This window comes from Rhinoderma darwinii, chromosome 1, assembly GCF_050947455.1.
Source record: "Rhinoderma darwinii isolate aRhiDar2 chromosome 1, aRhiDar2.hap1, whole genome shotgun sequence".
Taxonomy (NCBI): Eukaryota; Metazoa; Chordata; class Amphibia; order Anura; family Rhinodermatidae; genus Rhinoderma; species Rhinoderma darwinii.
In genome coordinates this window covers 78,270,001-78,285,132 of record NC_134687.1, presented here as the reverse complement: position 1 = coordinate 78,285,132, position 15,132 = coordinate 78,270,001, and the positions used below count along the sequence as shown (strand labels likewise).

General features: G+C 44.0%; 1 protein-coding gene across 1 annotated transcript; it reads right to left on the bottom strand.

The window, feature by feature from the left end:
• Positions 1 to 2,982: 2,982 nt before the first annotated feature.
• LOC142751017 (multifunctional protein ADE2-like) lies at positions 2,983 to 12,212 on the bottom strand. Its single transcript, XM_075859995.1, has 10 exons — positions 12,140 to 12,212; positions 11,871 to 11,907; positions 10,988 to 11,185; positions 8,222 to 8,400; positions 7,849 to 8,028; positions 7,641 to 7,754; positions 5,740 to 5,823; positions 4,348 to 4,528; positions 3,301 to 3,459; positions 2,983 to 3,204 (listed from the first exon to the last, which is right to left on the bottom strand). The coding sequence occupies exons 2-10, from the start codon at positions 11,887 to 11,889 to the stop codon at positions 3,038 to 3,040; spliced, it is 1,281 nt and encodes a 426-aa protein (XP_075716110.1). The 5' UTR covers positions 11,890 to 11,907; positions 12,140 to 12,212; the 3' UTR covers positions 2,983 to 3,037.
• Positions 12,213 to 15,132: the final 2,920 nt, after the last annotated feature.

The following is a 15,132-nucleotide window of genomic DNA, read 5'->3' as shown; positions in this document are numbered from 1 at the left end:
GGCGGGGCCTAATAGGCTTCCGTACTAGGAAGCGATTGTTAGGCTATGGTTGCCATAGCAACCATCAGAACACCCGCGGGTGCCGATGGTTGTCATTAGCAACCATAGGGTACGATCTAAGGGGTTAATGGGCTAATGGGCCGACAGGCTACAAGACACTTCGATGCATCGATCACGTTGATCGATGCATCGAAGGGGTTAATCGACCGGATCGGCGCCTAGCTCCGGTCCTGGCCGTTGCAGAGGGGCGTCGGACAGCTGATTCCCGGCGGTGATAGCGCTGGCTCAGCTTCTGAGCCAGCGCCATCACATACACACGTCATGGAGCTGTGATTGGTCAGTCTGCTTTGACGGACCAATCACAGCGATCGCCGGCAGGAGACCGCTGTGAATGGTCTCCTGCCGTCTTACTGTGCCGGTCAACTGTCATAAACAGTTGACGGCACAGTTCTGTGACCTTGTCCTTTGACAGGGTGAGAGTTTAGCCAGGACGCACCGGTTCGTCCCGGTGCCTTAAAGCACTTCAATGCAGGACGTACCGGTGCGTCCTGGTGCGCTAAGGGGTTAATAGATATTCTGTCCAGGATATCTTAGGTAACCATACAGTGCCAGATGAACATCATTTCAACACACTTTTGCCAGGATTACACCTTACATTTCACTTCAGGAAATTGTGCTAGTAATATGTAAACCTTCATTCCCCACTTAGAGACGTAAATGATATGGAAAAGATAGTTAGCTCAGACTCTCAATACTAGAAACATTTCATATTTGTATAATGTACTGGTGAGTAGATCCTCATCTATTAAGCCTAACTTTATTTTATAGTGTGAAAAGGAGACAGGTATCCCTTTCTCGGACTCTACTTTCATTCTTAGGAATTCACATGGTTTCTCGAATTGTATACGCCTTCAAGAAAGCCAATATAAGCTCTTATCCAGATGGTATAGAACACCTGAGTTCTTGCATATGCATAATATGGCAGAATCAGCAGATTGTTGGAGATGCAAAGCGGATATTGGAACATATACACACACATATGGTGGTCCTGTCCCGTTATAACCCCCTTTTGGGACCAGGTTGAAGGAATGATCAGTCAGATCACTGATACTGATCTGGTTTGATCATTTGACATGATTGCTTTCTCTAAACCTCTCTCTTATGTATAAGCCATCAAAACTTAACTTAACCACACACTTCATTGCTGCAGCGAAAACTCTGATCCCGCTTTATTGGTTGCAGACTCAACCACCCCCTTTACAAATCTGTCGATTTGAAGAATTGCCCAGCTGGGCTGATAGAAGGCATGATACCTGTATTAAAATTTCAAAGCCTTGGATTGGTTTCCAGACTCTGACCCAACAAACATCTACCACACAGGGATTAACTCCCTTACTTTACCTTGTGAGATACTGTATTCCTTCTCTTTTATGTCTGACATCTAGCCCAAATCGGTAGAAGTAGACCCTCTCACATCCTCTCTCCCCCTCTTCCTTTTATGAATCCATACCCTTCCCTTACCCTCCTTTTTGATAATGCTGTTGGGTATATACCGGTAGCTTCTTATATGTGACTTTTGTATATAGAAGTTTTATCTATATCGTACTACATTAAGGCTCTGCAGCTACAGTAATGTTTAAATACTTGTATCCGCTTTGTATTTTCATATATTTTAATATCTGAACTGTTTTGTCTGATTTATGTGAAGTTACAAAAAACAAAGAAATATAAAGGAATGTTAAAAACAAAAACGAAAGTGTGCATGGCCCCACTGGAAGGAATGTGTGAGGGTGCTATCAGTTAAAACAATGGATAGCGCCCTGATGAAAAAACTGAAGTGGGCATGAGGCCTTATCAGTCTCGAACATATGAGGCCTGAGGCAAGTCATCATCCTAATAAGAGGCAATCTCTTTCCTTATGTTAGGATGTAGACGGACCCAAAAGAGACTGTAAATTCCGACATGTGCGATTTTATCTCCTGCCACATCCAGCTTTTCATTTTATCTCTAGAAGAGGATTCCTTGCAGACCACATTATCAAGTACTTCTTAGTCTTGTCTTTATCTAAAACGTTGGTACCACAAATAACACATTTATTACAATACTAATTGTGTATCGATTTGGTCTTATATGAACCATCCTGATCACTCAAATCATTAAGCAGAGAGAAGGAAAATTAACGCACTCAAGAAAATATGAAGTCAGAAGTGATTTGACGATAAGCTTCTGCATATTCCCTCTAGAAGGTCTATTTACAGGCCTAGCACCAAAGGATACTTTCAATTTTCCTGTCTGGAATAGTGAACTTTAAATACCTTACCTAAAACGACCTTCGATCTGAGGGTAACTTCTGCCTTCAATCTGGCACCAGATTTCATAAAACAGCAGTGCTAGGGCATACATTATCCCAAAAGGGCCCATCTGCAATTTAGCAGGCATCTCACAGGTACTGCCCGGCCTATGCCACACCGCACTGCCAAAACTAATCAGTCAGCTAAAACATGCACGGAAGGAGCCCCCTGGACATCTAGGCACTGCATACCCCTACCCAGAGGTATTCCTCTTCCTCCAATTGGCAGATGTAATGAGAAGGAACAGCTAATTCTGTGGCCGGCATCCCAGAAACAGTAGGCTAAGTTGCCCAAGGTAAGAGCACCACAGCAGCACCTGCTGCCGCCAGCAGATTGCTTCCCTACTTTTATCTGATGGGGTTAAATCTTCCATACACCCACCCCCTAGACTTAAATGAATTGGTGATCTGCAGTGTGAATAGAACACACATCTTTTTCCTCTAGACCATGGGACAAGCCAACTGCATGTGGAATGGCACAAGTCATTTCGACATGATTGAAGACACAGGGTTAGGCCATCACCATCAGAAAACCCAAGCATTGTAACATTCAACTTTATTTACCAATATTTTACCTTCATTAGGGAACATATTAATGTGACCGAGGAAAAAGAACATCCATGATGCAGAGATCTAGAAAAGGAAACAGTTTTATTGTCATGAGATATGAACGTTTGATGAGCGGGGTTACATGGTACACTGTCTTAGCTTCGCATCTGCCTGCTTGAGAGATATCCAGGTATTTAAAGTGCAAGAGCGGAGCTTGGACCAAACCAGGTGATTGTTCAACCCAAATATCTGCGCCGCAAACTGAGCCGCTGCTTCTGGTGACAAAACCGTGGAACATCCAAGACCTGCGCGAGACACAAAAGGAAGGCAGCAATACTCCTTTGTCGGACACAGACACATGTAATTATACCAAAAAGACATTTGCCAGACGATTCTCTTACCACTGGGCATTCGCAGAGAAGACCAGACATCTTGTGCTCCCCAATCGGCAGTAAGTGGTGGACAGTTGATGACCGGATAAGCAGTGTTTCCAGAGAGGACAGGACCCAAGCCATTGCTTCTACCAGCAACAGCAACAAAAACTGTGGCAATGCCATCTCCTAAGATAAATACAAGATTGGTCAGTGGACCAGTAACACTATTAAAAAAGGACGTTGTCTAATCAGAGACAACCCCTTTCAGAGCCCTGCTCTCAGCAAACAAACTAGTTTGCCAGGGGTAGCCGCAGCCAGCCAATCACATCCGCTGCAGGGAAGATGAAGTATTATATGGTGGCTGTTGAGAAGAATGGCCATCTATGTAATACAAGGACGGATGCAGCCCTCCAGAAGGAGAGCCAATCTTAGAGAAGCTCTCCATTCTAGCTCCGAGGGGGGGGGGGTCCCGAGCGGGGGACCCACTCAGTAATGTCTATGTGCCCTCTATGCTCATACAGACAGGGGCAGTCTCGTGGGACAAAGCCACTGTAACACTTGCTAGTAGGGCAACAGTCAACATATTGCCGTTTTAAAGGCTACAAGTTGCTAATGCAGTCATAACCCTAAAAGTTAGCAGAAAGACTGAATAGGTTGATTATAAAAGGAAAAATGACCACTTGGCCATGAAGACTTAAGGGTCTGTAGTACAAATGGTGCCAACACCATATTCTATCCTAGAAGTAATACTCTTATGGTAAACTACCTCCATAATACAGCATGCGATGCATAAGATTGGAGGAACAGGTACACAATAGGCTTGTAGTCAGCTATGGGTGCCGCGTTCTAGCAATCACATATGCACTTTCGCTGAAGTGGTGCAACTCGGTCCTGCACCTCACTGTAAACAAGGAGTGAACTTCAAGTCCACGTCCAATACTTCGTGTCATCCTCAGACAAGTTATTGGACTATACAGCAATGTATAAAATTTCTAAAGGTCAGGTACAACCGCAAAGAAACTCTTCCTATGAAACATTCTGTGAAGAGTTGGTGCGGGTCCCTCTCGATCTTACCTTCATACTCGGCCTTTATTCTCAGGGTTTCATCAGGTCCTTTGTGAGCAGAGGTCACCCTCAGTTCACATGAAATGCCATAGTTTGCACAGGACTTCTTAATCTTTTCACAGTGCCCTAGGTCAGATATTGACCCCATCAACACAACAACCCTTCCTTGGCTTTCACTAGACAGTAGGAGCTGAGGAAATAAAATTAAGGCGGCAACATTACCCGAACAAGCAGCAATCCATTTCTGTTTTCCAACAATTAGAATGCAATTGCTCTGATCGTGGGGTAAGGAACAGACCCATTGTTAAAGGGAAGGTGTCACAAATTTTTATTTTTTTTATATATACAACATTGCTTTTAGTATGTCATTAAAAAAATATTATTTGTGTTGTACTTTTTTTTCTCTTTTACTTCTCTATGGGGGCTGCCATTTTTTCTCCATCTCTGTATGTGTCGATTAACGACACATACATCCCCATAGAGAATGCGAGCTGTTCCATTCACTATAGCGTACGCTGTCTATGTGGGAACGGCGCATGCGCCGCTCCCACACAGACCAAAAGGAAGGTCTTTGGTAGAGCGACATCCGGCGCCATTTTCATGTGGACCGGAAGCCGCGGCAAGACAGCAAGATGACGACTTCCGGTTGCGGCTTCCGGCCATATGTTGAAGGCAGCGCAGACTCAAGGATTAGGAGCGGAGGCAGCAGGTAAGTCATGTTTGTGTATGTGATTACCACTGTATCTAATCCTCCTACACTGTGCATTCGCTCAGAAAAGGTCAGCACACAGTGTAGAAGGTTTGAACATTCAACCCCCTCCTTTCTCCTGGCACTAGCCAGGATAAAGGAGGGGGGATTGTGTGAGGACGCTAGAGCGAGTGTGTCTACCCCAAATTTGCAGCATAAAGCAATGAGGTTGCTTTACCACATGCCAATGCTGCAATTTTGGGAATTGCTCCCTCTAGTGACCAGCACATGGAAATGTTATAAATTTGAATCTTGCCTGACTTGTGAAAAAAAAAAAAAAATGTAACACAATCTGTAATCATTTATATACTGTTTAACTGAATAAAAATAAATAAAAAAATTTCTAGTGACACATTCCCTTTAAAGTTTTTGGGCGAGGCTTTAGGAAAGATTGAGTACCCTATGTGGTATAAACAATGCATAGAATACTACAAATCATTAATAAAATAACTGACAAATGACTGTAAATGGCAAATGACATTTAGTATCATTTTTTTATGAAAGGAAACTACCCTACAAGCTCGTCATTTCATCAAGAAGTTCTGCGGCTTCCCACTCCAGAACGAGTCACACGGCTACAGATAACACACAAAGTACTAGTTCTACATAAAACCAATACACAACACATCAACAATCCAAAGATTTGGTGTTACCGCCACTCTGTCTGCCACCCATTCAAAGTTCCTTTTCACCATCTGCATGGCTTCCGGAGTAATCTCCTTCAGATCCCGGTAAGTCTAGAGATAACAAGTGATAAACGGACTAACTTTGAAGTTTTCTTTACAAAATACTGTACCAAAGTTTTCTGTCTTGTTCGCATACAAATATGACATTCAATGTGGCACCTTACAGCGCTGCTCATCCAGATCAATAACTGGAGAACTACGGTGAAACGTACACAGCAAAACAGTAAGAGGGAGAGGGGAAATTTGGGAATTTGCACATTTAGGTTTTATACATTTTTGGCACGGATGCAAATCCTTATCCGATCATAAGGGCATGCGGAAGAATTCTTAAAGGGATCTCATGTATTTCTTTTAAGTTTCACTAATTACATTATATTCTTTCAAATCTTTGCTGGAGGTGGATCTATTGGAGACACACACATTTCCTTCCTGTATAGACAGTACAGCAGGTGTGTGCATTTTATGGTAGTCAATAGACATAGAAACGTCATTACAAGCCCCCTCATCCAGTGACAAGGGAGATCCACACAGATTAGGCGCTGTGTCTAGAATGTTGATAGCCTTCAGCAGTAGAAGGCTGGCCATGCACAGACGTATGTTGGGGTCCCGACTCTCCCTCCGGCGGCACGGAGAGAAGGGTCAGGGCATTTTGAATTTCAACATGCGCCATCCTATTGTTTGCAATTAGATAAGCCGCTGGCAGCAGTTTTCTCCCTGAGAATACATGTACGCTTGGTCAAGCGTGCATGTGTATGCGGGATTCGGGAGGACTAGTTGCCAGTAGACCGCTATCTCAGGAGTATGGCCAGCTTAATAGAAAGTCATTGACGCATCCAACCGTTATTAGGAATTTTGGTCATTCTGTCCCCATCTAGGCAGCCTTTTTATACACCCTAAGGCCTGATTCACACGAACGTGTTAAACGTCTGTAAGATGGCCGTTGAAACAGCGGCCGTCCCACGGACCTATGTTATTCAATGTGGCCGTTCACCCGGCCGTTGTTTCAACGTGCCTTGTGAAGGGTCCGTGGGAAAATAGGACATGTCTTATCTTTTCACGCATCACTCCATAGACTCAACTATGGGGGATGCGGGACATCGCGTCCAGCAGCGCAGAGCACGGATGCACCTCGGACGTGAAAAATGGCAGTTTTTCACATCCAAGATGCGCAGCGCTCGTGTGAATCAGGCCTAATTCAAGAGTTTTTTTTTTTAAATAGTCTTATTGAAAAAAAAAAAAAAACACACAAACAGTAAGGCTATGTTCACACGGAGTATTTTGCAGAGTTTTTTGACGCGGAAACCGCGTTGCAAAACTCGTCAAAAACGGCCCGAAAACGCCTCCCATTAATTTCAATGGGAGGCGTCGCCGTCTTTTTCCCGCGAGCAGTAAAACTGCCTCGCGGGAAAAAGAAGCGACATGCCCTATCTTCGGGCGTTTCCGCCTCTGACCTCCCATTGACTTCAATGGGAGGCAGGGACAGCGTATTTTGCGCTGTTTTATGCCCGCGGCGCTCAATGGGCGCGGGCGAAAAACGTCGCGAAAATCGGCGTGCAGGGAGAGGAATATCTGCCTCAAACTTCCAAACTGAATTTTGAGGCAGATATTCGTCCTGCAAAATACCCTGTGTGAACATAGCCTAAGGAGTAAAAAAAAGTAAAACAAAAAAAAAAACAAAAAAAACACCCCAAATATTCTTTGATTTTTTTGGTATGCAATAAATACCTGATTTAAATAAAGTGTGTCATTTTTGGATATACATTCCATTTAAAGTCCACTCTGGTTGCTACAAGGCCGCACGATTTCCATCTTGAAGAAGTTATGCAAAGACGATTTATTTGCGTAAATGCTGGAAAAGGGACAAATACCTGCTTATCCTTCTGCTGGGTCTTATCTCCTGAGGGCCACAGACGCCACGAGTCGTTATCAATCACATCAGCAAGGACAATTTCTTTGTTGGTCACATCCACGCCAAACTCGATCTAATCAAAGAGAAAAGTTTTAAAACAAGGCTACAACCAAACAGAGAAGATCATGTGAGGACATAAGAAAACAGGCCACATTCACGTGTCTTACCTTCATGTCCACCAGGGTGCAGTCTTGTGTTGCCCATGCTTTTTCCAGAATCTCAAAGACGGCCACTGTGGAATGATTCATGATGTCCACCTCTGCCTGACCAATCACAAGTCCAGCACAATTTAGTTTCGTCTCAATCAGTTGCTCTTCAGACCACTGAGGATCATTATTGGCATCGTCCTAAAATTAAAATTAAAAAATGGGAATTGGTTTTAGATATTGCAATTTACTGCTGCATGATCCACCTTCCCCCGAAGCAATAGAGAATTCAAGGGGATTGCCTGTATGGGCACAATCGTATGAAGAGGAAATGGAAGCAAAAGGTTAATTCCGATAGAAAATCAAATCAACTTAGAGAGCCTAAAAGACAAACCTTGAAGAACATCTCCACTTTGGGAGGATAAAATTTGTATCCTTCTTTAACCCCCGGATTTCTCTTAAGGAAGGAGCCTGTGGCGATTCTCCTGCACACCCACTCTATAGGAATCATCTCGCAGTGGGTGGCAATGAAGCCAGTCACGTTGCATTTTTTCACAAATGCCGTCTTGATACCTGAGGAAAAAAAAAAGAAAGTGCAAAAAGTCTCCCATCAGATCACTTTTCTTTAGTTGCAAAAGTTTATAAAAAACAAACAAAAAGCAACACACACACAAACACATAGAAGATACAACACCATGCCATAGCCCCAAAGCACCTGAGGAGAACAGCATGCTTAACCCCTTAATGACCAGCCTATTTTAGACCTTAATGACCAAGCCATTTTTTACGTTTTTCCATAGTCGCAAACTTTTATTTTTGCGTCGACATAGATGTATAAGGTCTTGTTTTTTGCGGGACAAGTTGTATTTATTTATTTTTTTAATAGCATTATTTTGAGGTACATATAATTTATTGAGTAACTTTTATTAACTTTTGGGGGGGGGGGGGGAAATAGAAAAAAAAACCTGAAATTTCGCCACTCTTTTTCGCGTCATAAACCTACGCCGTTTACCATGTGGTATAAATAACACAATAACTTTATTCAGCGGGTTGTTACGATTGCAACGATACCAAATTTGTATGGATTTTATATGTTTTACTACATTTACACAGTAAAAACCCTTTTTTTTCAAAATGATTTGTTTTTGTGTCTCCATATTTGAAGAGCCATAACGTTTTTATTGTTCCGCCGATACACTTGTATGAGGGCTTTTTTTTGTGGGAAGACTTGTAGTTTTTATTGGTACCAGTTTGGAGTAGATGCGACTTTTTGATCACTTTTTATCAAATTTTTTTAAAGTCAGGATTCACAGAAAACAGCAATTTTTCCATAGTTTTTTTTTTACGGCGTTCACCGTGTGGGTTAAATAATGGAATAGCTTTATAGTCTAGATCGTTACGGACGCGGCGATACCAAATATGCGTAACTTTTTTACTTTATTTTGTTTTAATAGTAAAGCAGTTTGTAAGGGGAAAAGTGGGTTTTTCATATTTTTTTTTTTAATTAACTTTATTCAACTTTTTTACTAGTCCCACTAGGGGACTTCACTATGCGCCGATCGCTTTTATAATACACTGCAATACATTTGCATTGCAGTGTATTACTGCCTGTCCATTTAAAACGGACAGGCATCTGCTAGGCCAAGCCTCCGGCATGATCTAGCAGGCGTTTACTACGGGCAGACCTGAGGGCCTTTATTAGGCCCCCCGGCTGCCATCGGAGAAACACAGACACTCGGCGATCTTATCGCCGGGTGTCGGTGGGATGAGAGGGACCTCCCTCCCTCTCGCCAAAACCACTCAGATGTGGTGCACGCTATTGAGCGCCGCATCTGGGGGGTTAAACGGGTGAGATCGATACCAATATCGATCTCACCCGTTCGAGCAGGGACGCCCCCAGCCCTCAGCTACCTCTGGCAGCTGAGAGGAGGGAGATTTGACGGCTCCCTGTTCTGTTTATTTATCCAGATGCAGCGCCGTAAAAAAGGCTTATGCATCAGAATAAAGCCCATTAGTGGCCGACGTGAAAAGGCGTATTGGCGGTCACTAACGGGTTAGAACTGTGGATGTTGGATATAAATCGGATTGTCTGTGGCCACACGCTCCTGAAGACCGGTGCAGCAGAGTTTAGACTGGGGAAGGCCGATTAGTAAGGAGTTACAGTGGTCAAGACGAGCGTGAATAAGAGCGACAATGAGAGTTTTGGTCGGTTTCCAGAGTAAGAAAAGGGCGGATTCTGGAGATGATTTTAAAAGGTGAAATTGACAGGAGCATGAATATAAGGACTAAAGGAAGGATCGGAGTCCAACATAACCACAAGACAGCGGGCGTGCCGCCTAGGAGCTATGGTAGTGCCACACACCGAGATGGAGACATCAGGTTTAGGAGGTTAGTAGATGGTGGGAACACAAGCTCAGTTCTAAAAAGATTCCGTTTCAGATAAAGAGGACATTGTTGCGCACCTACATCCTGAGCATGTGACGGAGGCTGCGATACGATAAAGAGTGTGCGCACAGCTGTATATAGACACCTACATCCTGAGCATGTGACGGAGGCTGCGATACGATAAAGAGTGTGCGCACAGCTGTATATAGACACCTACATCCTGAGCATGTGACGGAGGCTGCGATGCGGTAAAGAGCGTGCACACAGCTGTATATAGACACCTACATCCTGAGCATGTGACGGAGGCTGCGATGCGGTAAAGAGCGTGCACACAGCTGTATATAGACACCTACATCCTGAGCATGTGACGGAGGCTGCGATACGATAAAGAGTGTGCGCACAGCTGTATATAGACACCTACATCCTGAGCATGTGACGGAGGCTGCGATGCGGTAAAGAGCGTGCGCACAGCTGTATATAGAAACCTACACCCTGAGCATGTGACGAGGCTGCGATATGATAGAGCGTGCGCACAGCTGGATATAGACACCTACATCCTGAGCATGTGACGGAGGCTGCGATACGATAGAGCGTGCGCACAGATGTATAGACACCTACATCCTGAGCATGTGACGAGGCTGCGATACGATAGAGCGTGCGCACAGCTGTATACAGACACCTACATCCTGAGCATGTGACGAGGCGGTGATACGATAGAGCGTGCGCACAGCGTTATATAGATACAAGTATTCTACATGCAGAGCTTTGATCTTACCGGCTTCTTGCAGCAGTTTGAAGATACAGCTGGTGGTCTTGTTGGAGATTGAAGCTTTCCCCTCCATGTGATCCTTCCTGGCTGCGTTCCCAGCGGTGATCTGGTCCTTGGACTGCATGAGTACACAGCCCGGGTGATCCAGGAGCTCATACACCTCTTTCGTTTTACCTTCATTCAGCTTCTTGCCAAGTCTCAACTCTGTTTACATAAAAGATAGAAGATAAAAATTGTACATGTAATCAATGATCTACGAGACCTGGTTCACATCTGCAGCGAAGGGGCCCCCGTAAATTCTGCCATTTTTTCTGGATAAACTAGCGTAGCAGAACGTGATATTTTATCCAAAGAATGACAGAAACCGGACAGTCAATACCTATTCAGTCAATAAGTGCTGCTGGTTTCCATACAACGGATCCGCTCCTATGAGGCAGAACAAAAGACAGAAAACTAACCAGAAAAAGCCGCTGAAGATCTGATCTACAACCAGTACATGGTCTCAGCTAGAACCACTACAGATTATAAACGAGGGTTCTCAGAGCCTCATTCACATGGGTTATACAGTCAATGTGTGCAGAATCTGAACAATGTCATAAATGGCCTCATCGAGGGGAATAACCGGGTCTCAAAGTACATACAGCTTTATGCCCAGTCCATATATATATATATATACACACACACACACATACATATATCTATCTCTGGCTGATCATTGACATGTATCAATGATCAGAGCAGACACTGCAGCATACCGACTGTTCCTAACAGGGAGAACACCCTGGGCACCACATTACTGGCCACTTGCCAACATCCTGAAGTCACATGGTCACCACATGACAGGAGATGCCCGGGCACCACATGTTCCCCCCGCTCCCCTCACACTCACCTCCAATGGATTCCATCATCTTGATAGAGTTGTTTGTCTAAATACAAAAATAAACGCAATTAATAAACCGCAGTCATATGCAGCCAGCGCCATACAGCAGAGCGGGCACGAGTAGCATGGTCAGAGCTGCCGGGGCACAATGGGACTTGTAGCTCTACTTGGGTTTTATAAAGTAAAGAGGCCGGGCGCTCAGGATAGAGGCTGAATCCCGGACCACTATGGAAAGCAGAAGGGCGAGTAGAAGCCGCGCATGGCGACGTATCATTTACCCAGTCACTGAGGAGAAGACGCAGCGCTGCAGACTGATCCGGAGAGAACTATATGTAACTGACTCCTCCCACACATGTGACTGATCACATGGGCGTGACATCATCAGAGGTCTCTTCATCTCCAGCCAGTGCAGACGTGTGGTCTTCTGTGCTCTGTAGTCATACAGGACTTCAGCGCCTTATCCTCGGCCCGGCATTACTGCCAGTCCCTGTCCCCCCCGTGTGCTGCATCCTCTCGGGTATTCTTCCTGGTGCCGCGGATCTCCTCGGTCCCTGCTGGAAGTGACGAGCGGGTGTATTCAGTAAAGTTCTCGCCTGACTATAGGATATGCATAGAAGACAATTGGTTAAATAGTAATTCCTTATAAAAGTTGTCCTACCCCAACAACTTATAACCTCTCCACAGAATAGGTGGTACATGTTTGATCGCTAGGACCCCACTGACCCAAGTCACGCATGCGCGCCGCCACACCATTCATCATTCTCTGGCATAGATTAAACACTTCTCATCTATCCTTGTGGCGGGATAACTTTTTTTTTTCATTTTCGTGTTTTCCTCCCTGTGTTCCAAAAACCATAAAGGTATGTTTACATGCAAACTCAAAAACGTCTGAAAATACAGAGCTGTTTTCAAGGGAAAACCGCTCCTGATTTTCAGACGTTTTTTGAGCCACTCGCGATTTTCGCTGCTTTTTTTACAGCGAACGTCCCAAGAAGTGTCCTGTCGGAACAGAACGCCGTTTTTTCCATTGAAATCAATGGACAGATGTTTGGAGGCGTTCTGCTTCCGATTTTTCGGCCGTTTACGGCCCGAAAATAGGCCGTGTGAACATACCCTTACGCCAATTATGGAGCTGTTTTCAGGCGAAAACAGCTCCTGAATTTCAGACGTTTTGACAAGTGCACGCAATTTTCGCAGCGTCTTTTACGGACGTAATTGGAGCTGGAGTCGAATAACGGCTCCAATTACGTCCCAAGAAGTGACATGCATTTCTTTTAGGTGGACGTCTTTTTACGTGCCGTTTTTTGACAGCGTGTAAAAAAAAAAAAAGCCCGTCTGCACAGAACACCGTCAGACCCGTTGAATTCAATGGGCAGATGGTTTGGAGCCGTTTTTTCGGCCGTAATTCGAGGCGTAAAACGCCTGAATTACGTCTGTAAATAGGGCGTGTGAACATACCCTAACTCTCCTATTTTTCCATCAATTGAGCGGTTTGACGGCTTATTTGTGTGATGAGCTGAAGGGTTATCGAGGTACATGCATCCCTTTGATCACTTCTAATTCCATTTTTTTGGGCCGCTAAGGTGACCAAAAAACAGCAACTCTGCTGTTTTAAAATGATTATTGTTTTATTACAGGTTAAAGGGGTTTTCCCATGAGGGACATTTATGACGTAGCCGCAGGATACGTCATAAATGTCAGATAGGTGCGGGTCCCACACCTTTCTCTTGAATGGGGCCCCCTAAACCCCATTCTAGCATTCTGTGATCTCGCTGACTCCTGGCCACTTCCTGGTTATATGGTCGCGAGTTACGGAAACCGCGTCGTTCGCGGAGCTACCCTGTTTCCGTAACTCCCATAGTAGTGAATGGCAGTTATGGAAGGAGCGCAGTATGCGAGCTGCGCTGTTACTGTATACTACTATTCAGTTCTATGGGACTTACGGAAACGGTTTCTCAACGATTTACGCTGTTTACGTAACTAATGACCATATAAAAATTTTCACCTCATTCAGCCGCAATAAAGAGCAATAGAACTGGGTTTAGGGGGCCCCGCTCTGGAGATAGGTGCGGGTCCCAGAGGTATCCTGTGGATATGTCATAAAGGTCTCTCATGGGAAAACCCCTTTAAATAATGTTATATTTTAATAGTTCAGATTTTTATGGACACGGATACCAATTTATTTATTTTTTTATATTACTTTAGGGGGAGTTGGTTTTTTTTTAAAAAAAAAGAAAAAGTTTTAACAGATTTTTGTTATTTGTCCCCCTTGAGGGCTTGAATTAGCGATCATGGGGTTGCTTGCACAATACACGGTGATACTAATGTAGTGATAGAAAAGTCACAAAAGGGCCCAAAACACTTTTGGCCGTTTTATGCCACCCTCACGTTTGTGAAAAGGGGCAGAGGCACAGCGGCCTGACACATTATATCTACAGGTGGCTGTATATAGTAACACATTACAATATTGCTGTAAAGCCTTCCAATAGTCACCTTAGTGATTCTTCTCCGCTCCCACATCGCTGCTGTGATTACTCCTATACACAGTGACGGTCCCATATTACCCATTTTCACCAACTTTTAAATGGAGCTATTCAGGTAATATTAGTTGCTCATAATAAAGTTGCCTTCAGTGTATTCATAGATCTGAGGTGTGATTACCGCTGCGACCACAGTTTCAGGCCATGCGTTGGTAGTATGGATAGAGCTTGGACGCTCACATGCACTAACAAATATCAGGCTATAATTTTTGACACCGTTTTTTTGACAGGAGTAGATATAAAAGATCATCAGTCTTCTCATTTAACATGTCCCCTTTAAATCGACCAGGCCGAGATAAAAATAGAAGTAAAGCCCAGTATAGACAAAAACGTCAGACTAATGGACGACTGACACAGTCCAGATCATCCTCACATGACTACAATACCAGTGATTATACTTCCAGTGATCGGGATGATAGCCAAGGTAGGGTACCCCTACCAAAAGGCAAAACCAAAAGCACAAAATGCTCATTCAAATCATGTTGGTTTTTTAGTATAGGTAAGATCAGACGAGGGAAGAATCACACGAGGGAGAAGTCGCCAGAGACTAAAATAGCTGATGAGTTAGGATGTGAGAATAATATTATCCATCTCACTGATTTCACACTTTCCTCGGCGCATATTACTTTGTTGAATCGTGGTCTGTCTTTTGTGCTCACTGTGGGAGAGAATGAATTTGAAGTCTATAAAGACATTAAATTATTTGGACGAAAAATTCTATTGCGATTATT

Coding starts and splice junctions, on each gene's coding strand:
- LOC142751017 (XM_075859995.1), bottom strand. Junction 8,029..8,221: donor AAGTGGAGATGTTCTTCAAG/GTTTGTCTTTTA, acceptor TTTTAATTTTAG/GACGATGCCAATAATGATCC. Junction 3,460..4,347: donor AATAAAGGCCGAGTATGAAG/GTAAGATCGAGA, acceptor TATTTATCTTAG/GAGATGGCATTGCCACAGTT.